Below are 27,866 nucleotides of genomic sequence, written 5' to 3'. Positions count from 1 at the left end.
GAGACCCTGCACCCGCAGCCCCCAGGACCTGAAGGACCGGACTTTCACGGGAGAAGTGACCCCCAGGAGTCCCTCTCCCTTACCCAAGTGGAGGTTTCCCCGAGGAATCCCCCCCTTGCCTGCCTGCAGCGCTGAAGAGATCCCGAGATCTCTCATAGACTAACATTGCGAACCCGACGCCTGTTCCTACACTGCACCCGGCCGCCCCCGCGCTGCTGAGGGTGAAATTTCTGTGTGGACTTGTGTCCCCCCCGGTGCCCTACAAAACCCCCCTGGTCTGCCCTCCGAAGACGCGGGTACTTACCTGCAAGCAGACCGGAACCGGGGCACCCCCTTCTCTCCATTCTAGCCTATGTGTTTTGGGCACCACTTTGAACTCTGCACCTGACCGGCCCTGAGCTGCTGGTGTGGTGACTTTGGGGTTGCTCTGAACCCCCAACGGTGGGCTACCTTGGACCAAGAACTAAGCCCTGTAAGTGTCTTACTTACCTGGTTAACCTAACAAATACTTACCTCCCCTAGGAACTGTGAAAATTGCACTAAGTGTCCACTTTTAAAACAGCTATTTGTCAATAACTTGTAAAGTATACATGCAATTTTTATGCTTTAAAGTTCCTAAAGTACTTACCTGCAATACCTTTCGAATGAGATATTACATGTAGAATTTGAACCTGTGGTTCTTAAAATAAACTAAGAAAAGATATTTTTCTATAACAAAACCTATTGGCTGGATTTGTCTCTGAGTGTGTGTACCTCATTTATTGTCTGTGTATGTACAACAAATGCTTAACACTACTCCTTGGATAAGCCTACTGCTCGACCACACTACCACAAAATAGAGCATTAGTATTATCTATTTTTACCACTATTTTACCTCTAAGGGGAACCCTTGGACTCTGTGCATGCTATTCCTTACTTTGAAATAGCACATACAGAGCCAACTTCCTACATTGACAAGCTTCCCAGTTTTTCCCACAATGGAGATCCATAACTTTGGATCCGTGGGTTTTAAATATTGTAGAAAATGGGTATGCTCCACCCTTTCCTCCCCAGCAAGGTTTTCGTTCTGAAGACCATCTTTTGCTCCTATCCCTACTCCAAAAGGCATAGTAGAGTTGGTTACAGAGCAGGAACAGGGTCAGTGATGCTATTCCTGGTACTTCCTGATTCCAAAAAAGGACAGTCGTTCAAATCCAATCCTAGACCTCAGGTTTTTGCATTGGTTCCTCAGGCAGGAAAGGTTCAAAATGCTGACCCTAGCACAGGTCTTCTTGCACTGTAGAAGGAAGACTGGATGGTTTCGATCTGCTTGCAGGATATGTATTTTCACACCCCCATTCTGCAATCTCACATGAAGTATCTCCGCTCCTTGGTGGGGTCTCAACATTCCTAACAAATGCAGAAAAAAAGGGGGGTGGGGAGAGATCAAATTTAAAACAAAATCCATCCCTTCTGTGGGGAAACCATTTGTGGTTTTAAAATCTCAACACTACCAGTTTGCACTTCTTCCATTTGGCCTTACTTCCACCCCGTGAGTCTTCGCTAAAGTGACTGTCGCAGTACATCTCAGAAGGTGAGGTATACCAGTTATTCCCTTACTTGGATAATTGGCTGATCAAATCGTATTGCCTTCCAGAAATTGACCAGAGGAGTCTACAATGCGGGGGGGGAATAGGTTTACCTGATATCTTCTAATACTATTGGGCCATGCAGTTAACAGTGGTAAACGATTGGGTCTTTGCATCCTGGGATGAACAGACATTATGACTGGACAGACTGCCATGGGGGGGGGAGAGGAATATGCGGGGGGCACTGTATAGAGCCAGTCAAGCTTGCATCTTCCCTATCCATACCAGACATGTCACCCAAATATGGAGGGAAGCAACCGCCGTCTTGGGCTGGAGGGGCCGTCTTACAGAGATGTCTCCTTTGTATGCCAGTGACCTGCTCTCAGATGTGGGTAGATTACAGAGCTTTGCACAATGACAACTGATGGGCATAACCAAGCTGGGAGACTTGTGGAGGTGAGACTCTTTGATGGGGCTGACCGAACTGACAACAATACCAGCGGGCCCCTACACAGAGTACATCCAACTCAAAAAAGCTCTTGCTTCCCTCATACCCACGAACGGAACCATTAAACAGTCCTCCAGATTGGAGGACCGTGCCCTGGCAGAATGGCTATGCAACAAGGCCATTTTCTTGATATATAAAAAGTTTATACATAACGCCCCAGGCACTATGCAAACCCCAAAAGCCAAATGGTAGACGTGGGGGAATTTGACAAAGGTGAATGGGAGGAGGACCTTGGGGCACACAGAGATATCACAATCAAATCCAGGCTCAGGCTAATCCAACTGAGTTTATATTACACTGTTACTACTTCTCCCGCATGACTCTATGCTATATGTAGGTGCCGCACAGCGGCTTGTCTAAGAGAATGTGGGGAGGAGATGTTCCTTCATGTGGTCTAAAACTGTCCACAAATTAAACAGTATTTGGGGTCCATCAGAGAAACGATGCAAACAGTGGCTGGGTACAGTGTATCGGACACAGTTAAATGTTGCATACACAACATCTGGGGAGATGACCCACCCCCTCGTAATAGTAAAATATGCTTGGTTTTTGGCCTTGGAGTAGCTAAGAGAAACATTGCCCAGAAATGGGGATTGGTGAAACCACCGATTTTCTCATGACTGGCAACAGGATATGGACTGCTGTATTTTTGCCGAAAAGACAATTTACTGAAGCCGGTGATGTCCCAAGGAATGGGAGAAGGTATGGTCTTCTTGGAAGGCCTATAGAGGCTGGGGGAATGAAAGGGATTCTTGAGATAGGGGAGCTGTCATGGCCTGCACAATACCACATGTCACATGTGTTGATGTCTTAGACTGTTATTTATCATGCTGATCTATGCCTGCTGCATTTTATTGTTGTTTGTTTACACTATTCCCTAACCAGGAATTTGAATACAAATATTTAAATGGCTCCAGTCCTAAAGGACTTGAACTTGCTAGGTCTGTTAGCCTCCTGCATTCTGTCGGTCACCCATGCATGCTCTCGCACATGAGGGCCCTGTTCCTCCAAAGGCAGTGGTTTCAACACAACAGGGATCTCGAAGGGTCAGTCAGGATCCCCAGATCCACTGCAGTGCATCTTCAGTGGTGGGGTGTGGCCAGCAATCTGTCTCAAGGGTAGCCATTTAACCCTCCACCTCTGGTGGCCACAGAGATAATGGATGCCTCTACTCTAGGGTAGGGAGGTTATCTGGGGCTCTGGAAATCAAAGAACGATGGTTGCATAGCAATCTGTTGGAATTAAGGGTAACATGTCTAGCTCTCAAGTCTTTCCTTGCTTCAATTTTCATTCAGTCGGTGCACGTTTTAACAGACAATACTACTGCATAGTGGTACATATACAGGGAGGAGTAGGGTTGTATCTTCTCTGCAGAGAGGCTCTGCGACTCTGGTCCTGGGTTCAGGATCAACAGGTTTGTGTGATGACAAATCATCTGGCCGGAGTACTCAATGTGTGTACTGACAGTTCCAGACAGTATTTTATAGCCAATCTCAAGTGGTGTTTCCTTCCGGAGGTAGTTCTTCGCATTTTTCGGTTATGGGAACCCATCAGATATATTTGCCACACGAGAGAAGGTGCATTGCCTGTCAGTCTGAAACCGCCAGTATCCGGTGCAGGGAGCATTGAGGACGCACTTCAATTGGACTGATTCTCCCAGCTGTTTTACTTGGCTAAGACTGGGTTCAAGTCATATTAATAGCCCCGGATTTGCCTCGCTGTGCCTTCTGCTCCGTGTGCCTCACAGGGAAGACCTCCGCTTGCAGTCACAGGGCAGGTTCTACCCACCTCCAGAGCCTGCACCTACATGCCTAGAGGTTGACCAGGCAACCAGAGTTCTTTCTCTCGCTCTCTGATGAGGTGGATGTTATTGTATCGGCCAGAAGATAATCCACCAAATCATTTTATTCTGAATGTGGTCTAGGTTTGTAAAGTGGTGTAGTGAGAATTCTATTAATTCTATTTGCTATTTGTCTGCCCTTTTACCGTTTCTTTATCTGATAAGCCTTCTCTGTTTAAGTCTCCTATAATGTTGAGGTTTATTAAGGGACTTACTAACAAGTACCCTCTCACTATTATGCCTCGGTGGGAATCTTAATTTAGTGCTTACTTGTCTTATGTGTTCTCCATTTGAACCTTTGCATAGTTGTCCTTCAAGGCTACTTACTTTTAAGGCAGCTTTTCTTTTCTGATAGTTATAATGTCTGCTAGACGAGCTGATGAGTTGCAGGCTCCTAGTGTTAAACCTCCCTTTGTGACCTTTTACTGTAATAAGTTGGTGTTAAGAACCAGGGCTACTTTCCTACCAAAGATCGTTACTTCCTTCCATTTGGGCCAGCCTATTACCCTCCTCCACATCAGTCTAAAGTGGATAAAAGGCTTCATCGGATGGACCTCAAAAGGGCTGTTAGCTGGGCCCGTGATATACAACTGGATGATTAGCTCTGCGTTGGCTATGTGAGCATGATGAAAGGAAAAGTGGTGCATAAGAGAGGACGTTATCATGGCTGATCATCATTTGCATCAAGATCGGCCTTGCCATAGCTCACAAAGAACCTCCAGAAGGATTCATAGCTCATTCCACTAGATCCAAGTTTTCTACTTCTGCTTTAGCTAGATGTGTCCCTGTAGTTGGCATCTGTAAAGTGGCAACTTGGGCCTCCCTTCACACTTTTGCTAAGCACTGTTGTCTAGACTCTGAAGTCAGGAGGGACGGTCACTTCGCTTGTTCTTTTTTGCAGGATTTTTTGGTAAAGGCAGATATGCATCCTCCTCTGAGGGTGGGACTGCTTGGGTACTCTATCCGGAAGGTGAAGAATCCATAGGTAGATGTATCCATCTGAAGAACAATTTACTTACCTTCGGTAACGCTTTTTCTGGTGGAGACAGTAGCTACCTGTGGATTGCTCACCAACCCATCTACTTCCCCATTGCTTGTCTGAACATAACAAAAAGAGCTTTGTATATATAATTTCATTTTTTATATGTAAATATTTGGTTTAAGGTTCTATGGGCTGTAATGAAAATTGTGAGTTAGTTCCACTCGCTTGCCTCGAAAGCCCATAAAAAACGGGTAGAAACTGACATTCGCACGCCAACAAGAGCTTCTTATGGCTCCAGTGATGTCATGCGAGGTCGTGTGCGAAGCCATGGGCATTGTGATTTCCTCGTCAACATGGGAGCGCTGTCAAAAATGTGTGGAATGCTGGATATCGAGGATATTCAAAAGGTGAGGAAACCGCAGTTAGATGCTGTATCTACCATAAAAAGCATTACCAAAGGCTTCATGGAACATGTCAGTTCACCAAGAGTTCCCAGGACGACGCTCACTTCACATTAACACAAAGTTTTGTTTATGGTAACAGTTGCTTCCTTTTGCAGAATTGGCAGACTCCAGGCACTAGCTGTGAAAGATTCATTGATGTCAATAAAGACAAGGCAGTCTTGGGCCCACACCCAAGTTAATTTTTAAAAGTTGCATCACCTTTTCACTTAAATCATACCTGTGAACTTGCAATATTCTTTCCAAACGCTTCAAGCAGAGCAGGGAGATCACACACAGCATTTTCTAAATGGCAAATGAGCACTTGTGCATCATAGACACGACTAAGCATTTAAATAAAACAAAACAAATATTTGTGTTCGATGGCATGTGTAGCTGCAGATACACATGCTGTGCACATCCCGCCATCTGGTGTTGGGCTCGGAGTGTTACAAGTTGTTTTTCTTCGAAGAAGTCTTTTTTCGAGTCACGAGACCGAGGGACTCCTCCCATTTCGACTCCATTGCGCATGGGCGTCGACTCCATCTTAGATTGTTTTTTTTTTTCCCCCATCGGGTTCGGACGTGTTCCTTTTCGCTCCGTGTTTCGGGTCGGAAAGTTAGTTAGAATCTCGGAAAAATCGTCGGTATTGTTTGCGTTCGGTATCGGGTTAGTTACAACAGATCGACACCGAATTAAGAAGAGCTCCGGTGGCCCTTCGGGGTTTTCTTCCATCCCCGTCGGGGCCTGCTCGGCCCGGCCACGTGTCTCTTCAAGGCTGATGGAACGGACCCCATTCTGCTTCTGTCCAAAATGCCATAACAAGTATCCATATACAGATCAACATCTGGTCTGTAACTTGTGTTTGTCACCAGAACACAAGGAGGATACTTTTGAGGCCTGTCGAGCGTTTCGGTCCAGGAAGACACTCAGGGACCGAAGAGCAAGAAGACTGCAAATGGCGTCGGCGCCGACAGGACAAGAGCGTTTCGAGGAGGAGGAAGAAACATTCTCCACCCAGGAGTCGGACTCTGAAGAGATCGATCCAGAGGAAACGCCGAAAACCATGAGTAAGACGTCGAAACCAAGAACTCACGAGAAAAGCGCTAAAGCCCAGGGGACGCCATCGCCAACAGGCCATGGCTTAACCCGAAAAGTAGGTGACCGTTCATCGGCACCGAAAAAGGGCGAGCTGGTGTCGAAGTCATCCGACTCCGGTCGAGATACCGGCACACAGCAATCTCGGGCCCGAGATAGTGGCTCAGAGAAGATTCTGCACCAAGACAGCAGCACCGAAACGGGTCGGCACCGAGAGAGCACGACGCCGAAAGTTAAAGATTTCGTCAGAGCCGAAAAAAGCAGCCGAAAAAATGTCGGTACCGAAATATCCGGCCTCGGAACCGAAAACAAGTTCCTACACTGAGGAACAAGGACTGTCCACACAAATGAAGACACATAGATTTGGACAGGAATTACAGGCAATAGAGCCAGATCACACACAAAGACGGCTCTTTATTCAAAAAGATACAGGGAAGATCAGCACTCTTCCTCCAGTCAAAATGAAACGCAAGCTTGCCTTCCAAGACAAAGACAAACAGCCACACGCAAAGGTGGCTAAACAAGTAACACCGCCACCATCCCCACATCACTCTCCGCAACCATCACCGGTAGCCACTCCACCAATGATGCAATCCCCAACTCATACAGGAATGAGTCAAGATGACCCTGACGCATGGGACCTTTATGACGCACCAGTGTCAGATAATAGTCCAGAATGCTATCCAGCTAAACCATCGCCACCAGAGGATAGTACAGGCTACGCACAGGTGGTGTCAAGAGCAGCTGCATTTCATAATGTCAGCCTTCATTCAGAGCCCATTGAAGACGACTTTCTTTTTAATACACTGTCGTCCACACACAGCCAATATCAGAGTCTTCCTATGCTACCCGGAATGCTAAAACACTCCAAACAAGTGTTTGAGGAGCCTGTTAAAGGGAGAGCCATTACTCCAAGAGTAGATAAAAAAATATAAACCGCCACCAACAGACCCAGTGTACATTACACAACAGCTAACACCAGACTCTGTTGTAGTGGGAGCAGCGCGCAAGAGAGCCAACTCTCATACTTAAGGAGTTGCACCACCTCCAGATAAAGTCGAAAATTCGATGCTGCAGGCAAAAGGGTGGCGGCACAGGCAGCAAACCAGTGGCGTATTGCAAATTCGCAAGCTTTGCTAGCCAGATATGATAGGGCTCATTGGGATGAGATGCAACACCTTATTGAACATTTACCCAAGGAGTTCCAAAAAAGAGCGCAGCAAGTAGTAGGACAGGGTATCTCCAATAATCAGATACGGTCAGCAATGGATGCTGCAGACACAGCTGCTAGAACTGTCAACACAGCTGTAACAATAAGGAGACATGCATGGCTGCGTACATCAGGATTTAAACCAGAGATACAGCAAGCTGTGCTGAATATGCCATTCAACGGACAGCAGTTGTTTGGGCCGGAGGTGGACACTGCGATCGAAAAACTTAGAGACACTGACACGGCCAAAGCCATGGGCGCACTCTACTCCCCACAGAGCAGAGGCACATTTCGAAAGACACAATTTCGAGGGGGGTTTCGAGGGCAAACCACAGAAGCCACAACCTCACAAACAAAGCCTACTTACCAGAGCCAGTATCAGCGGGCGGTTTTCGGGGACAATATAGAGGGGGACAATTTCAAAGGAATAGAGGAAAGTTCCAAAGTCCCAAAACTCCTCCAAACGAGCAGTGACTTCAAGGTCACAAATCCCCAACACATAACACCTGTGGGGGGGAGACTAACCAAGTTTTACAAACATTGGGAGGAAATAACAACAGACACTTGGGTCTTAGCAATTATCCAGCATGGTTATTGCATAGAATTTCTCAAATTCCCTCCAAACATCCCACCGAAAACACACAATGTCAAAACAACATATAGATCTTCTAGGACTAGAAGTTCAGGCATTGCTACAAAAAGAAGCAATAGAGTTAGTACCAAAACAACAAATAAACACAGGAGTTTACTCCCTGTACTTTCTGATACCCAAAAAAGACAAGAGTCTGAGACCTATACTAGATCTCAGAACATTAAATACCTACATCAAATCAGATCACTTTCACATGGTTACATTACAAGACGTAATCCCACTGCTCAAACAACAAGACTACATGACAACACTAGACCTAAAGGATGCATATTTCCATATACCAATACATCCTTCACACAGAAAGTACCTAAGGTTTGTATTCCAAGGGATACATTACCAATTCAAAGTGTTGCCATTCGGAATAACAACTGCACCAAGAGTTTTTACAAAATGCCTAGCAGTAGTAGCTGCACATATCACAAGGCAGCAAATACATGTGTTCCCGTACCTAGACGATTGGTTAATCAAAACCAACACGCTAAGACGGTGTTCACAACACACAAAATATGTCATAGAAATCCTCCACAAACTAGGTTTCTCAATCAATTACACAAAGTCACACCTTCTGCCGTGTCAAACACAGCAATACTTAGGAGCAACAATCAACACTGCAAAAGGGATTGCCACTCCAAGTCCACAAAGAGTTCACACATTTCACAATGTGATACAAACCATGTATCCAAATCAAAAGATACAAGTCAAACTGGTGATGAAACTACTAGGCATGATGTCTTCATGCATAGCCATTGTCCCAAACGCAAGGTTGCACATGCGGCCCTTACAACAGTGCCTAGCATCACAATGGTCACAAGCACAGGGTCAGCTTCTAGATCTGGTGTTGATAGACCGCCAAACATACATCTCGCTTCAATGGTAGAACAGTATAAATTTAAACCAAGGGCGGCCTTTCCAAGACCCAGTGCCACAATACGTAATAACAACAGATGCTTCCATGATAGGGTGGGGAGCACACCTCAATCAACACAGCATCCAAGGACAATGGGACATACAGCAAAAACAGTTTCACATAAATCACTTAGAACTGTTAGCGGTATTTCTAGCGCTCAAAGCATTTCAACCCATAATAAGACACAAACACATTATTGTCAAAACAGACAACATGACAACAATGTATTACCTAAACAAACAGGGAGGCACACACTCGACACAGTTGTGTCTCCTAACACAGAAAATATGGCATTGGGCGATTCACAACCACATTCGCCTAATAGCACAATTTATTCCAGGAATTCAGAACCAGTTAGCAGACAATCTCTCTCGGGATCACCAACAGATCCACGAATGGGAGATTCACCCCCAAATGCTAAACACTTACTTCCAAATGTGGGGAACACCACAAATAGATCTATTTGCAACAAAAGAAAACTCAAAATGCCAAAACTTCGCATCCAGGTACCCACAAGATCAGTCTCAGGGCAATGCGTTATGGATGAGCTGGTCAGGGATATTTGCTTACGCTTTTCCCCCTCTCCCACTCCTTCCATATCTAGTAAACAAATTGAGTCAAAACAAACTCAAACTCATACTGATAGCACCGACGTGGGCAAGACAACCTTGGTACACAACACTACTAGACCTCTCAGTAGTACCTCATGTCAAACTACCAAACAGACCAGATCTGTTAACACAACACAAACAACAGATCAGACATCCAAATCCAGCATCGCTGAATCTAGCAATTTGGCTCCTGAAATCCTAGAATTCGGACACTTAAACCTCACACAAGAATGTATGGATGTCATAAGACAAGCTAGGAAACCTACCACTAGACACTGCTATGCAAATAAGTGGAAAAGATTTGTTTATTACTGACATAATAATCAAATTCAACCCTTACACGCATCTGCCAAAGATATAGTAGGATACTTACTACAATTGCAAAAGTCAAAGCTAGCTTTCTCTTCAATAAAGATACATCTAACCGCAATTTCAGCCTACCTGCAAATTACGCACTCAACTTCATTATTTAGGATACCAGTCATAAAAGCATTTATGGAAGGCCTAAAAAGAATTATACCACCACGAACACCACCAGTTCCTTCATGGAACCTTAACATTGTCTTAACATGACTCATGGGTCCACCTTTTGAGCCCATGCACTCTTGTGAAATGCAATACTTAACATGGAAAGTTGCATTTTTAATTGCCATCACATCTCTAAGAAGAGTGAGTGAAATTCAAGCATTTACCATACAAGAACCATTTATTCAAATACACAAGCATAAAGTAGTTCTACGGACAAATCAAACTTTTTTACCAAAAGTGATCTCACCGTTCCACTTGAATCAAATGGTAGAATTACCAGTGTTCTTCCCACAGCCAGATTCTGTAGCTGAAAGAGCACTGCATACATTAGACATCAAGAGAGCACTAATGTACTACATTGACAGGACAAAACTAATTCGAAAAACAAAACAACTATTTATTGCTTTCCAAAAACCTCATACTGGGAATCCAATTTCTAAACAAGGCATTGCTAGATGGATAGTTAAGTGTATTCAAACCTGCTATCTTAAAGCAAAGAGAGAGCTGCCTATTACACCAAAGCACACTCAACCAGAAAAAAAGGGGCTACCATGGCCTTTCTAGGAAATATTCCAATGAACGAAATATGTATGGCAGCAACATGGTCTATGCCTCATACATTTACCAAACACTACTGTGTAGATGTGTTAACGGCACAACAAGCCACAGTAGGTCAAGCTGTACTACGAACATTATTTCAAACAACTTCAAATCCTACAGGCTGAACCACCGCTTTTGGGGAGATAACTGCTTACTAGTCTATGCACAGCATGTGTATCTGCAGCTACACATGCCATCGAACTGAAAATGTCACTTACCCAGTGTACATCTGTTCGTGGCATTAGTCGCTGCAGATTCACATGCGCCCACCCGCCTCCCCAGGAGCCTGTAGCCGTTTAGAAGTAGATCTTGAACATTTGTAAATATATTACTTTAAACTTCATTATGTACATACGTATTCACTCCATTGCATGGGCACTATTACTAGCATACACAAGTCCTACCTCACCCTCTGTGGGGAAAACAATCTAAGATGGAGTCGACACCCATGCGCAATGGAGTCGAAATGGGAGGAGTCCCTCGGTCATGTGACTCGAAAAAAGACTTCTTCGAAGAAAAACAACTTGTAACACTCCGAGCCCAACACCAGATGGAGGGATGTGCACAGCATGTGAATCTGCAGCGACTAATGCCACGAACAGATGTACACTGGGTAAGTGACATTTTCCTTTCTTTGCACCTGAGGCAACCCTTTTCCAAAGTGGCCATACCTAAGGTTTACGCAAGGTATTTGGGTTTTCTATGTATTTTCATGTAGACAACTTACTGACATTTTACAGGTTACTTAACTTAGAGAAAGGGTTGCCATAGGAGATCAAGGTGGGCCAAACTGTTTTATAAACATTATTTATCAAAGTTACCTCTGGTTGTGTCCAACTCAGTCTTAGATTGATGAGGCACTGGTTTTGAGTCTATGTGCAGCATGCAATCTACAACTACAAACAACAATGTTAGTTTCCTGTAACCAACTATTAACATCATGTTGTATAGTAGGTTCACATTTGCCAGCTCTCCCCCCCCCCCCCCCCCCCCCCATTTATATAAAGCAAAGTTACTAGTTGACATTATTGAGCATTACATACTTCAGAAACTCAATTAGACACACCTATTCAGTGGATGGAAAATACTACAGTAATCTACGGTGGACTCTGCAAGCTGATGCGTTGAGTCCTGGCCAGGTCATTCTCAAAAAAGAGACCTAAATCTTGAAGTAAACAGTTTGTACAACAGTAGAAGACCGGATAGTGCACAGCATGTCAATCTGTGACGATATCTGCAAACATATGGTTAGAAGTCAGTAACATTTTCCTTTAGTAGTTTGATTCTATTTTAGGTTCACACATGAGCCATCCACTTCCCTGGAGAATTGGGAAAGAAAAAATGATTCAAATGCGATATTAAACTTAAAGATGCGTGAGTTCCAAATCTACTTCCAGGAACTATCACCGTAAAAATTATACTTTTTTAATTTGGGTTGCGTTGTGGGATGTTCTGGTATAATGTTGAGGTTATCAGGAGCACACAGACTCCTCCTATGGTCTGAGTCCAAAAAGGGATGATAAAACCTTTTTAATGAACCCAGTGTTTAAATGAGGAATAATGCAGCAGCAAGTGAATCCACAATAGCTTTATAATATTGAGGCTACAAACTATTGTGAAGATAGGAGCATCTTAATGGAGTGATTTCGCGGTGGCTTATGCTTTCAAGTGGAAAAGGTTCCGTATTTGATACCAACAGACCTTTGACTCACCCTAACAAGAATAAGCAGTGTAACTTAGCTAATATGGTGAACTTGAAAGCTGCAATTCATATAGATTTACTTGCTATTACAGCATGTTAAGAGTTTTAAGAACTTTGTCCTTGCAAGGAAATTTCTGGTGGCTTAATTTGGTTCTCTTCCACATCAACTGTCATTACAGCATCTTGTTGGAAGACTGCTTTACTAATATATATTGAATCTGCACACTGTATTTTCTCAGCTGGCCAACCAGACCTTGCCAGGCAAACTCGGATCCCATTCTTCTAGAAGTTAAAGAATGTACCACTGTGTGAAATATGCAAGTGGCTACAGGGAGGTCAGCCTATTCATATGCAAGGCATCATTGCCTATCCTTGAACTTCAAAGAAGAAATATGTGACCTCCCAAACTGCTCTGAGAAACCTTTTTGGTTAAATGCCTTCGTGCTAATGGGTCTGTTTTAAATTTAGCATCCGTTTCTGGAAGCTACATTATGTTGACATTGGCTTTCAAATCTTTTAATCTTTAAGGCAGTCAGATTCTGTGATGCAGAAGGGAAACGTACGGTGCTTGTAATCGTAGTTCTGCTTTGTGACTATCGTCCTTAAGTCATAAACTACTCTTGGATCTCACTAACCTCATGGATGATATGATTTGTGGACAAGCCTTCAAGCCTATCAAAAATAACAGATTGTGGAGGAACTGCCTTCCAATTAATGAAAGGATTTTAATGCTGCTGGCTCCTTAAAGCAAAACTCGATGTATATTTTCCAGGTTTCCATGGTAGCTCCATATTTATCTGCATTTCCTTCATTTTTCATATTGTTTTCAGTGATTGGCTGAGAAGCAAAGTAAGGGATTGTGCTGCAATGTCTTACGTATTTAACCTTTTATTTGGAGAACATACCATTTCAAAAGATATAGCCTTCAATAGCCTTTTATTTGTATAACTGCATTTACAAATGAATTCTTTATAACGATGTTTTTAATGACATTGTCTTGTGTGATCCTCCATGCACACATGAATAAACTAGAATTAGGACGTCAATGACGATCTCATTTTTTGTGCTGGACTTCATACCTTTTTAAAAGACAAATACTGGAAAAACATGATGTACAGCTTGTGATTCTACTATAGGTTTACTCTGAAAAAGAAACCAATTATCCATAACAGGTTTGCAGCTTGACACTTTATATAGCTATATAAAACCACTGCAGGGTGGTAATAGTACCAACACGCAAATACAAATGTATATAATTGCAAACGATAAACGTTTAATATCCGTGAAGTTCAATAAGATAACTTCACACTTCACCATAGCTAGGTTGGGGGGTGGGGCTGTAGATGGTGGTCATGTACTAGGGCATGCTTGCTTAACAGGTCGAAGTCACTGAGTCATGCTGTCTGGTCAGTGCACAAAACAGTCTACTTTTTTCTACACTTTTCTTCAGAACAGTGGGATTGCATCACAATTCAGGCCACAAAACTATTGTTACAGGTGAGTAACTTGTTCTTTACATGACTCTGCTTACTCAAGTGTTTAATGATTTGATGTTAATATTTTGGATGTCCTGGGCAGTTGGTAACACTGAAAACACTGAAGCCCAAGTTCGGAAAAGTTCCCTAAAATTATAACGGGTAAACATGCATATGAACTGGACATTAACTGATCAGGGTATTGTGCTTTTATTTATTTATTTAGAGTTGTCTTCAAAAGAAAAAGTACAATTCCCAAACTCAACTTCAAAAAAGGTTTAGTCTTGAAGGTGGCGGTAACAGTGAAATACCTAATGTTTGCCTGTTGACTGGGCCCAACGATTAAACTTGTAGATTTTAGGGCCTAAAAAGGGTATTTAAATACATTTTTTAAAATTAGGACCAAAGAGTTCCAGAACATTAAACATATATTTACAGACAAACTCTCTGCAATTGTGAATTGGGCCTAATGCAGTACAGTTAATTGCATCAGTCAGGTACACAGGTTTGTTTTCTGCCTTGTTGTGAGTTGCGAATTTGAAAACAAAGGAAACTGACAGATACTTCTTGTTTATACTACGTTGATTTTCATTGTGTGACACGACGTCTTCAACCTGGAGGCCAGGCAGGGATCGCGGAACCCAGAAATAGCCACAGACTGACACTGCAGCAGTAAGGAGAGCCACTCGCAGAATGCATAGCAGGAACAGTGTGGCAGAGGGCAAATTACTGCGATTTAGATCCACAGAGCCTGACAGAAATAACTAGCAGCTTGCACATCCAAGCAGATTTCTGGCCAGACAGTACATTAATGTTGCCATAACTCGGTCAATGACAGGGCTCAGGAGATGGTGGAAAATGTTTTTTAAAAATAGAATACTGAAGGAATACATGTATGATCTACAAGAGTTCTGGAAGCTGATGGAGGAGTTTGAGTTGGCCTCTTCTTTAGCTGAGTGGCTATTTGAATTTCTGCGCCTGCTTAAGAACATTGAGATAGTCTTAGACCATACCAAACTGTAGTGATGAAAAAGAAATTGGGTGATTTCATTTAGTGATGTGCGCATGGAACAGTACCTCTGGTAGCGCATTAGCTAGACCCCCTAATGGAACCTTATTTTACCTTTTGGGAGGCTTGACCTGTTCACAAGCAACTATATTTTAGTGCAAGACAGAGTTGAGATAGTTGGAATATACTGCTGGAGGCCAACAGCTTTAGCTTCTGAAATAGTTCACCTCCAGTGAAAACCAGGATGTCAAGGTATGACATGCCGCCTTTGTTTTCTTCTTTTTTTGTTGTTGTTAAACAGAGCTACCAGAAAAATCAGATACTGAGAGATCCATGCCTGGGCCAACTAGATGTAGTTCTTAGATGTGAACATGATATTCACCGTGTCCCAGTAAAAAACCTGGGTACAGTTGCTCTTAATCTTAATTTAAGTTTCTTACGTAGCCAATCAACATTTATTGATATGTGGATCTGGGTCCTTGGAGTGAGAGCTTGAAGATTATCAACTTTTGTTTTTTAAAGTTGTGATTTAACACACACTTTCCACTGAAAGGGAATCACCCCAGCTCAGAGGAGCAGAGGTCCAGAGACCTATGACCCAGGCGCCTTTTGTCTGTCCTGTAACTGGATAATTCAAAATGACAGCGGGCTACTCGAACCCACTCCTCGGGCACCTCATCAGAAGACAAGAGGATGTTGCATTTATGGTGGTGAAATGTGAGGAAGGCAGCCCGCGAGAGCCAGCATATTCCCCAGTGTCCGCATCCCCCTCAGCTTGCAAAAGTCAGCCCGGGGATCCTGCATCAAAGAGCCCGCCGGGGGCTGAAGGGTGCATGCTGGCGTGGCCTGTTACCACAACAAAATGTACAGCTGCCACCACCACACCCCAGGGACCTGCCTGCGGCAGTGACTCACCCAAGACTCACCTTTCAACCCCCCACCCCATCCCCCCAGGGAGCTAATAGAGCAGGGCAGCTGCACAAATTGCAGCGGAAAAACCACACCGGAGCTGGGAAGAGGGCTGCACTGCACACTGAGGGCGGCCGGAATGTGGGAGCTCAAAGTCCACAAGAGGCTTGCAGCAGCCTCCCCTGATGCTGCCAGACAGAACAGCAGCGCCACCATCACCCCTAGAAACACCGTGACCACCAACTCCACATGGTTGACCAGCAGCACCGGCGTTGGAGGGACTCCCTGTCCCAGAAGGCCCCAGGTAGGGGCAGAGCCAGCATCTGAGCACTCATAGCATGTTTGAGATCCTGCTGCGGTGGGTTTCCCTGGCAGCACCAGTGTTGAATGGACTCCCTGTCCCAGCGCACACCAGGTGGGTTGCAGAGCCAGCATCAGAGCGCTGATAGCACGTTGAGGATCCCGCTGTGCGGGTTGGCTGGCAGCATCAGCGTTGGAAGGACTTCCTGTCCCAGCAGGCTCCAGGTGGGGTCACAGCCAGCATCGGGGCGCTCATATCACATTTGGGATCCTGCTGCCTGGGCTAAGGGCGGGTCCGTCAGTAACCGGAAGAGGCCGGGCCACACCTCTTGATTTTAAGGTAGAGGCCTTTTGGTTTGACATTTTATTCGCTCTTGGTTATACCTATTGGGTTACTTGACATTAACTAAAGAATGGGGTAGTGTAAAGCACAAGGGAGTCCTGTGGTGGTAATCTAAAAAGATTTTCTAATTGTGCCACAAATGAAATTGATACCTTAATTGAAGAGGTTGAGTATGTTAAAAGGGAAGGAGAGTCGAGCTACAAAAACAACTAGCATCTCCCTTTCATCCTTTTTCAGGCCTAGAACACCCAAAAGGGACAATCCAGCTAGTTGCACGGATCCTGCACTAAACCTGTTAACATCAGCAGGTGTCAGTGTCCTTTCCTTGGGATCTGCACGCCGCCGAACAGGCCCACCTTCTGGCGTCACCAACTCAGAAAGCTATTATAGCACAGAGTTATGGTGAAGCCAGTCGAGGAGGAAGGGAATTAGGGTAGGGAACAGCAGGGAGAGTGATCTGAAAAGGAAAAATGGTTTAGCATGTATGTATATTCTTGTTCATAACAGCACTAACATTCAATTAAACACTTAGACAAAGGCGTCTCCGTGAATGCAAGTGTTGAAACCCTTATGGAATAGACAAAGGTGTCTCCGTGGATGCAAGAGTTGAGACCCTTATGGAATAAACAAAGGTGTCTCTATGGGTGCAAGTGTTGAGACCCTTATGGAACAGATAAAGGCGTCTCCGTGGATGCAAGAGTTGGTAGAATCATGATACTTCAGGATGTCATGAGCATTAGACAAAACTGGGCGTGGCCCTTCTCTGAATCATGGAACAAGAACAAACAGACCTCTGAACTTTGAGAAGGCAAAAGCTTGGACCATGGACATACTCTGAACATCAATCATGCAACTACTATACATTCATAAACATAAAATGTTTGGTCTCAGTCTAGAGATTCGCGAAGACTTAAATATGTATCTCACATATCATCAAAGACTTAAATATGTCTCACATATTATGCTTCCAAAAACAATGAAACTGATTTGCTTATCTTTGAACTGTTTTCACATTTGCCTCCTAGGCCTGAAAGTTTTACTCATGTAAACTGAAGCGCCTTGATTATTGGACCAAGGGCGCTTTACTCATACGAACTGAAGTGCTTTGATTGCCATGCCAAGGACGCTTTACTCCTGTGAACTTAAGAGCTTTGAATGCTGTGCCAAGGGCGCTTCAATCCTATGAACTGAGGCACTTTGAATGTTGTGCCAAGGGCGCTTTACACCTGTGAACTGAAGCGCTTTCAATACCATGCCAAGTGCGCTTTACTCCTGTGAACTGAATTACTTTAAATGTCGGGCCCGGGGCGCTTTACCAGTGTGGCCTGAAAGGCTTTGCTCGTTATGCTAACCTTTTGGAATTAACGACTTCCTTCAAACTTGGATTCAGCAAGGCCTTACCGCTACGAGTACGACCTACTCTTTTTTGATTGCACCATGGAAACAAGGATACTTCGGTTGGATGACACTCTGCCATTCAGGAACTCTGTTCTTCTCCAGAGAAATCCCCATGAGGTCTGGCTGCATCGAAGTCTTCAAAATAGTGAGCAACGTGCTTCGGTGTGGCTGGGCTTTATACATCCGCCACACCCCAAGATGGCTGCTGCCTCTAAAAACATGGGAATTGTAGTCCCTTCATGGAATAGCACTGATAAGTGCATCTTGTCCACCAATGACCTGAACCTGCAGCTCTATGAGCTTTGCCACAGGGCAGACGACGTTGATGGGCACCTTTGGAGCAAGAGGGGATGACAAGTGGTGCGCAGAAAGCACTGCAGTGGAGTTTTGGGCAGGACCTGGACCGCGCAAGGGTCTATTCCTGACAGCAGGGTCTGATGATGCAGTTGATCTAAAGGCCGAAAGAAAGTTCTATTCAGACGATAGATGTGGGTGTCGCTAACAGAAACACTATAGTGCATGACATACCTTGCTCTAATCGTTTTTCCTTATTAGGAGACTTTGACCATAATCCAGAGAAAGGTTGCTTGGATCCTAATGTGGAAATATCCAGCAGACAGGCTAGAGGTGGAAATGTTCAAATAGAAGTAGTCAACTTAATTATGGATCTAAAACAAGAGTAAAGGACCTGAAACGAATGTTGACAGAGGCTCTCACCCTTCTTTGTCCGGAGGTAAAGAAGAGGTCCGGGGAGACTCCCCCCCCCCCCCCCCCCCCCCCCTCCTTGAAAAGTCCTAAACTCACCCTGCTTACTGCTAAAGAGTGGAGGAAGGAACCCGACGTGCGGACCGATAAGTTTCTGACCAGAATAGGGCCATCATTGGGAAGCATAAATGCCCCCAGAGTATCTAGCCATAGCACCCATCTTTCGCAGTCTAGCTCCTGTATAGGAGAGTCATGGAATTGCCCCGCTAGGCAATCCACAGAAATAAACTATAAAAGTGACCACTCAATCTATATGTGCAAGGTCCCGAAATGATCTACAAATACTCTAGAAGACATTATGTTGCTAAAAAATAAGGCTACCCATTGGATAAGGCATGGCAGGAAATGTGGCTATCATACGTTCCGATATTATTTTTGCCAAGCGCTATATAGGCAAGTCAGGCCACTGGGATACCGTTGAGCTAGTCCTTGCAACTCCTGACTTGGTCAAAGGCCTGATATCTCTGGAGGTCCGTAACTCACTATGCAATGGATCGAATATTGTCCTTCAAATAAACCATCCCGATTGGGCTACCCTAGCCAAGGAATCATCTGCTGCCCCCCAAGAGTAAGGTCTCCCCTATGGGCTCTGTCAAGCCACCTTCTATTTCAACGGTCCCTTCTGCAGCTACTGTTTGGAGGGAGTGTAAGACCCTGGGCAAGCAGCTGAAATTCCCAAAGAAAACGCAAATCTCTGATCTATCCGACACTTATTGACAAAGAATCAATAGCCCCCTTGAACACTACACTATTGTATGAGGGTGGAAATTCACATAGGGATTTGAATGGGCACTCCCATGAGTCTACTACGGGGGGCTGACACTCAGGACGAGAGTCCAAGGACAGTAGAAGATCCTGTAATTTTGCCTTTAGCACCTCATCATAAGGTTGTTAATAATATTCATCTAAGACCTAGGCCTTTTTATCCCTCATTAAACTCCTGGAATATAGCAGGCTTATGGAACAAGAGTGGTGGTCCTGATTGGGGCTCCTTTATTAATTCCTGTAGTATGTCTTTTTCAGGAAACATGGGCTATTACAAATGTGCAAGGACAAGGGTATATTTCATTCTGCTAGGAGGCCATCACTTCACCTGCGGGGAGGGCAGGAGAGGGGTCTTATACGTGAGTAAAGATTTCCCAGGCAGGAGAAGTGAAGGAAATTCACTTGAGGTCACCTGCCATCTTGCCAGTTTCAATCCAACCAAAATTGGGTCCCCTGCTTTTGTGTGTTAATCTCTACAATAGATCAGGGCCCTCTAGTAAAACCTCAGAAAGTATCTCCTTGCTAAATATACTTGTGGCTGAATTACTTCCCTTGCATTTTGTCATTATAGCTGAAGGCTTCAATGCTTTTCTAGAACCCAATTCCCTTTTTGCAGAGTTAACTCAGGAAGAGGATGCAACCTGGGGAATACGATCTTTTCCATATTGAGGAATGAGCTCCAAGGGTGTTGCAGGTTATTGACTTAATGATGTTTATATGGCCTATGGCCACGGAATGGGTGCTTCCCCTCAGATATTCCAGCACGTTCTACCTTTTCCAGAGGGTCTTACAATAGCCTGATTGACTACCTGCTTATTGATGATAGGATTTGGCATGAAATTAAGGACCTTAAAGTGAGAGATCAGTGTTACAGCGATCATTTTCCCCTGATGCTAGAGTGGGATAGGTAGTTTCCTGTTCCTGGGATAAACCAACAAGACCAGGGAGTAACGCCCACCCTTGGAGCTGGCAAGCATTCAGTGTGTATTAAGATGGAAAGCTTTTACGAATAAAGGTGCTTTAGTAGCTCGAATGTCTGACTTAATTTCTAGTTATACAGTTGCCCTTGCGTCCAGTCCTCATTTTCCTGACCAGATTATGGCTAAACATGTTGAGCTCTTTGCTTCCCTGAAGGCCCTTTTTATTACAGAGAACAGGGGAAGTGGGAGGCCTAGTGTGCATAAACAAAATGTATGATTTAATAGCGCCTGTAGGAGGGCCAAGTGTGGTCTTTTGGAAGCAGTCAGACAACAGGATAGACTAGCTATAACGATGGCAAGGTGCGACTACGCTGCTGTAATCAAGTCTAGTAAGCCACAGTGGACGAAGGATATATGGCAAAATTTGCTGGTATCAGCCAAGGATTCTGATGTTAAGCGGTTTTGGTCTTTGGTTTCCCCAGAAGGACAAAATCTGAGCTCTAGGCCCGACTGTCATATCCCTCCATTAACCTGGATTTCATACTTTACTAAACTTTACAGCCAGGATTTTGATCTTCCAGGGAATATTAGAGAGTGTATATATGGATAAGGTAGATGGGGCAGGTGTTATACTGTTCACTAGAAAAGAAATAGAGCTAGCTATTATGGCCCAAAATCAGGGAAGACTCCTGGGTTAGATGGGATTCCATCTAACCTGTACAAGTCTGATTGGAAATTATGGGGCCCTTACATTAATCAAGTCTCAAACGCTATTTTGGAGAGTAATATCTTTCCCCACTCCTGGAAGAGCGCAAAAATTGTCCCTATCTACAAAAAAGGGGACAAATCAGCTCTGGATAATTATAAACCGATCAGCCTTTTAGATAATCTTCAAAATATTTTTTTCCTTTCAGATTTTGGGTAGGCTCAGAGCCTGGATAGAAGAGAATGGGGGCCCTAAGTCACTTGCAGGTGGGCTTTAGGCAGAAGATGGCAACGGTGGGTCAGGTCTTCCGCTTTCCTACAATTAAACGGAAGGTGGTGGACCTGGACAGCGGGAGGTTGTTAATCGCCTTTGTAGATCTCAGATCCGCCTTTGATTTGGTTCCCCCATTCCAAATTATGGGAGACATTGGCCAAAATTGGAGTCCTGGGCCCTTTGTTAAATTTGATCAGGGAACTGTACTCAGTTTTGCCAGAGTAAGGTGGGGGAAGGACAGAGAATTATCTAAAGAGTTTCCCATACAGAAAGGTGTTAGGTTTGTGTTTTGGCTCCCACTCTTACTTTTTATAAATGCTTGCATTCCGTATTTCTTTGATAGCTTAAATGACGCTCCGAAATTGGGTGGGATCAAGACACCATGTTTGTTGTTTGCTGATGATACCCTGCTCTTATCCCAAACTGCCTCTGGATTACCTAGGCTTTTGGAGAAATTCTTAGTTTTGTAGGGATTATGGCCTACAAATACGTAGCACCAAAACCAAATGCATGGTACTTGGTGACCCAACATTTAAAGCAAAGCAAAGAAAAGTATAGTGTTGGATGGTAAGGTCCTTGAACGGGTTACTGATTTTGGCTATCTGGGAGTTAGACTAGAAAACTCCCATAAATGATCAGCACATCTGACAAAGTGCACTATGTCCCTTAAACGAGACAGGGGGCATTTTGAAATTTGCTGCCAGAACATCCACCTTTCCCATCACACCTGAGGTAGATATTTATAAAATACAGGCTAGAGCGGGTGCTTTGTACGGTGCTGAGCTGTGGTGCCATGATAAACTCCACAACATAGAAAGAGCAGAGATTTTTTATTAAGGTCCTGTTAAAGGTTCCCTCACGTTCTCCTACCTTGCCTATCCGAATGGATTTGAATTTGTACTCTATTGCAGATATTGCTGCTCTGAGACTGTTGCAATATTTGTTTCGGATTTGGTCCACAGCTGCCTTTGTCCTTTATAGGACATGGTTAGGAATGCTCTTAAGAGACCCCCAGGTTGGGAAAATTCCATGGAGTCATTATGTAAAAAGCGGTTTCCTCAAGCTTGGGTTGAGTTCCTATTGGGCAGATCCTTTGCATCTCCCAAAACAACACCTCACAGAACTTGAAGGATGCATACTGGGTAAGTGTACAAACGTCATCTTTAGCAGCTGTTCCATCCGGTAGTATGACGGACAGCTTTTTATCATTTAAGTGTCATAATGAGTTTGAGCACCTTTTTTATATTATTTTACATCCTTTGGCACATGCACTTTATATAAGATTTAGATTAGGATCCTTACCAGTATGTGATCTTTCTTCCAGGTGGAAGCAAACTGATAGTTCAACAGACTCTTTCCCGATGGGGTGTAACACTAGGGAATCAATTAGTCATGTTTTGTCCCACAAATAAAAAGCAAAGGGCCCATTGGATAAGACCTCTCTGCACTCCCATGGGCAGTAGGGACTGCCATTTGGCCCTTAAGATTTGCAGAACTAATACCCACGGACCGGGGGTGTGCGCTGTGGCAAAGTTTTAGCGGCAATATGGCATATTAGAGTACGTTTTATATATTAATACACGATTTATTTAATGAGACCATGTTTCTTAATTGATTTAATATTGGTTATGCTTAGATTTTTGTTTATACATTTGTATTATTCCAGGCGTCCTTATAACACAACGAGGAGAAAATTAAGGTTTTAAGAATTTAAATCCATTTGGTAAAGCTCTAATGTGTTATTTGCTTGACTCAGAAGTTTGTTTAATCATTTTATGGTTTAGGTTCACAAAATTTTAAGAACTAAGCCATATGTATCCTTTTGATAGAGTACCTAGTGTGCGATTTTTATGCCCTGGGCTTTGGTAATGTGTAACTCTTTATCTTGGGGATTTTATTGTATTTTTATGTTGTATTGTGAATCATGGTTTTATACATGTATATGTATTGCTTTTATGATATCTGTGGCCGAAATAAAGCTCAAATGATGAACACATTTTAGCAAGAAAATACAATTTCAAATAGCAGACATTCCCAATGCTCCAACTATTAAAGCCACTTATGTTGAAAGTGCCGTTTTGTGCATGCATGCAGTTTTCTTTTTCCTCGTGGAATTAATAACTTAGGAGACTGTCCAACAAAGCCTCACTGTGTAAAGAGCTTTTTATTTTCTTGTAAAATTAGTCTTCTTTTCCTCAGACACACCAGTAGGTAGATGCAGGGACTCAACTCTGAAAAACCGAGCCTCTTTTGCGACATGTGCCTAATGTAAGAATGGCCAGAAGATTGGGCTATATTAATATTCTTCATTGTTTATTCCTGGCGCAGACAAGATTCAGAATTTAAGATGCATTAACTGGCTATCTGCGTTTGTACAGGAGTATTGGTGATTCTTCAGGACATAATGAATGGGTATCAGAGTCCCGAAGAAACTTCATGTAAATCCATTAACTGATGCCTCCTGAACGTTACTTTTAAAAACTGTTTTTTCTAAATATTTATCTCCATCTTGGTCGTAGAGATGCAAGTGTGTTATGTAACAGTCCACAATCCACCGATATTTCCTCAAGGCAGAGTCAACTAGTGTAGCAGTTCTGACGTGATATCGTTACTGCTCTTGATTTTTTGTTTTTTTAAGACCCAGTCATCCAAAAGGAATAAATGTTTCCCAAATTTGAACAATGAAGGCAACTTGAGGTGCACTCTTTGCAAACTTTGCCTGTTCTGGATTATATAGGACATGGTTTTCTATAGAACATTCTTCCTAGTTGTGCACAGCCCTTTGACACAATGTTTCTGAAGAACTTATTACAGACGGCCCAGCAGTGTTGTGTTGCCTCATTTCATATGTGTACGTATACAAAACAGTACTGTCAGGTTTTATTGGGCAGTCCTTGAGAATATTTATAAAATACAATGTCACCTCAAGCACTGTTTCTTAGTGGTATTGCTTGGTGTAAAAACGTAGTGCATGGACAATAGAGAGACAATGGACAGAAGAGTAAATTTTAGGTTTGTCAACTTCCTCTCCATCCTGCCGGCTTCAAAATCTTGATAAAGCATGTCTTTAAAATGTGTAGAAGGTTGAAATGAAAATGTTCTTAAGCATTTTCATTTCAAACTAAGCAAACATAATGGTACACAGCATTTTGAGATTTGTTTGTAGCAATTCAGAACTACATTTTTTTAAACTAAATTATTTCTTTCCCAGGTTACTGTGGAGTTCGCTGATGAAATGAGACTATCTTTTATATGTACTGAAGTTGATTGCAAAGTGGTTCATGAATTCATTGGTGGTTACATCTTCTTGTCGACACGTGCCAAAGACCAGAACGAAAGCTTAGATGAAGAGATGTTTTACAAACTTACTAGTGGTTGGTTGTAAACTGCGACCATTGTTTTCCATTATTTTCTTGAAGTACGCTGCTTAATAATGTAAGCTTGACATATCCAATCGTGGAAAGTTTTGCATAACAAGATCCGTTAATTCTACCAAATGTACAGTATGTGCACTAATGAGCACTTCATTTTAAATGCTTTCATGATTTGTTGCAAGTTCTGTTTTGACCATCTAACAGGACCAATAGAATGGACAGCTGAAGAATGTCCTTAAGCTAGCCAAATCATAAGCGATCTAAGCCATTTATTATGACTTTTCAGGGCTTTATATATGAAGTTTATTTATCATGTTTAAGGCATGTTTTTATTAATGTTGTAAATTTGATCTTGTGTTTTGAAGCCTCTTGCCTTCTATAGTACTACACTACTTAAGCTGCCATAGTTGCTTAGAGGATATACTACACAGTGCTGTAAGCATATTTTATCTATAAATGGTTAGCATTTCTTTTTATGTATGTTTCTCTTATTTGTACACCATATAGTATTAAAACACTTTAGTATTCACCAGCATAGTTCTGTCTCCTCAGATATGCAACTTGTGTGTTAAATGATGAAGTAAAAGTCTATGAAGTATACATGTTTGTGTAACTAATGTAAAAAACACAACTTTTATACAATTGTACAGTTTTTTTTCAAGTGCCTAACAATTCATTTAGAATTATATAGGGATCTGAAGTCTCGACATCAATTAACTTGCTATTTGTAATGACTTGTGCACCTGTTTATTAAAGAAGTGGTAATTATAATTACCATGCAATGAGCATCAAGTACCTTAACCTTTTAACTTGTTTATCAATTTGTTAAAGACAAATGTTATTTTAATAAAATATTATCTCTGCGAAATATTAGATATAACAGTTGTAACTGACCATAATCATGCAAAAAAGCACTAAAATTGATGTGAAATCACCAGACCTAGCCTGTTTCAAGGTGCTACTCGGACGCTGTTGTATTCTGGTTTAAAGGCTATTAATGCATTTAATTTACTAAATAAAAGGAGTTCCTTTTATTTCAGAGTCTCTTGTATTTCTGGTTTGAGGTTCACTGGTCTGACTTCGTGTACGTGATGGCATCTTATGCAAACTATATTGATTTGCAATATGTAATGAAAAAAAAAAATAACCCAATAAATTATAGTTTTTGCACTTTCAAACACCATTAGTAAATGTGTGCAGCAATTCCACAGACTTAAAATACTTTCGCATCTAACTGTTTCACATTCTTTGCTCTTCGTCAGTGTTCAATCTCTAAACATGCCCATACAGATTTAAAGGTGCAACTCAGTTGTTCAACAGCCCTCGTGTGAATGGATCACACATAGTGACACCACTGTGAAGCATCAAATGTACATGAACGTTTTGAAAATTGAGAGGGGTATATATTAAAACTACTATAATTTTCAATACTGAAAGTCATTGGAATAAAAGATTCCTACACATCCCATTCCCAAACGTCTGGTGTGAGTCACACATGGCTTTTGTTGAATGATTTATGTGGTTAGGTGGAAGAAACAAAGGGGAGTCAGTCAACATTGTCCTACAGTAGCATGTTTTTTCTGTATGTTTGATAGTGTTAATGTGTCGCAAGATGTGATGCAAGTTAACATAGATATATTTTCAGCACTAAAAGTAGGAATGAGTTAATAAATATGCTAGGCATATTTAAAATGAGATTTTTAGCTTAATGTGCAGTCTAAGAGGTACTTTGCATGTGCTAAATTGTCATATTTTATGCTGCTCAAGTTACAATAGCAAAACATGAATTTTTCTATTCCATGCTACATTTTAACTGGAAATCTGCTAGCAGAATAATCTTGTATAAGTTCTGTGCCGTAATGGAAAAAGATACAACACAATTGATTGTGTGTTTCTTAACCCTTTAAACACTAAGGATGTAATGGTTACGCCCCATGGCATGGCGCTCAGGCACCCCAGACCTAACCATTACATCCTTGTACCGGACCTCCGGGGGAAGCTGTAGAGCACCCCTCCCCGCCCCCAGAGGGCATCCCCCAAGATGAAGCCCTTTCCTTTCCTTTGATGTCTCTGAGCATTTCTGCAGCCCGATCATGAAGCAACTAGGCTGCAGTAATTCCCACTAGACACCAGGGATTTTTGTTTTGGTGACATATAAACAATGAAGGGGAGCAACCCCTTTGGCAAGGATCGCTCTTCTGGGAGGCATTTGTTTTTTTAAGGCCTTTTCTGCCCAAATTCCCCATCCCCCACACCCCCCCCTCCCTCCTTGCCTATTGTAATTAGGCTGATCTGCCCCCCCGGAGGGGCAGAAACCTCTAGAGAGATAGATATATTTATTTGTTTACATGTGGGGAGCGACCCCTTAGGCAAGGGTCGCTCCCCTGGGGGTGGGTGGGGGGGGGTGTAGATTGTTTTTAGGCCATTTCTGCCCCATCCGCCTAATTTTATTAGGCCAGTCTGCCTCCAAGGGGGGCAGAAAGCACTAGCCACCAGGGATTTTATTTTATTTTTTCTTTTTTTTACAGATTGGGAGCGACCCCTTAGGCAGGGGTCGCTCCTCTCGGAGGCATATTTATTTTAGGCCATTTCTGCCCCCCTTAGGGGCAGATCAGCCTAGTTCTCCTAGGCCGATCTTCTCCTGGGACAGAAACCTCTTAGGCACCAGGGATTGGTGTTTGTGTATTTTGTTTGGGGGCAGCCCCTTGGGCAAGGATTGCTCCCCATGGGGGCACATTACTGTTGGCCATTTCTGCCTCCCCTTGAGGGCAGATCAGCCTATTTTTGCAAGGCCCGTACGACCCAAAGGGGGCAGAAAGCCCAGCAGGGACCAGGGAAGATTTTTTTTTTTTTAAAAGAGGGTGGGGGGTATGTCTATACCCCCACCCCAATTAAATGGGAACAAAGTTGTTCTTCCCACCGGTGGGTAGATGGGGCAATTACCCCCGACCCATTCCATGGAGGGTGGAAGCCTACTAGATGC

The 27,866-nt window shown here is 43.1% G+C and overlaps 1 protein-coding gene across 4 annotated transcripts in view; it reads left to right on the top strand.

The window, feature by feature from the left end:
- FERMT2 (FERM domain containing kindlin 2) overlaps positions 1-25,917 on the top strand; it is a 375,557-nt gene extending 349,640 nt beyond the window's left edge. For all 4 annotated transcript variants that reach the window (XM_069208559.1, XM_069208557.1, XM_069208560.1 and 1 more), the window contains one exon: positions 24,721-25,917. In XM_069208559.1, coding sequence (XP_069064660.1) covers positions 24,721-24,894 — 174 coding nt within the window. In that variant the 3' untranslated portion in view covers positions 24,895-25,917. The remainder of the gene's footprint in view (positions 1-24,720) is intronic.
- The last annotated feature ends 1,949 nt before the right edge of the window (positions 25,918-27,866 follow it).

The sequence above is a fragment of the Pleurodeles waltl genome, chromosome 9 (assembly GCF_031143425.1).
Source record: "Pleurodeles waltl isolate 20211129_DDA chromosome 9, aPleWal1.hap1.20221129, whole genome shotgun sequence".
Lineage (NCBI taxonomy): Eukaryota > Metazoa > Chordata > Amphibia > Caudata > Salamandridae > Pleurodeles > Pleurodeles waltl.
Note: the sequence above shows the minus strand (reverse complement) of the source record. Positions and strands in the feature narration are given on the sequence as shown.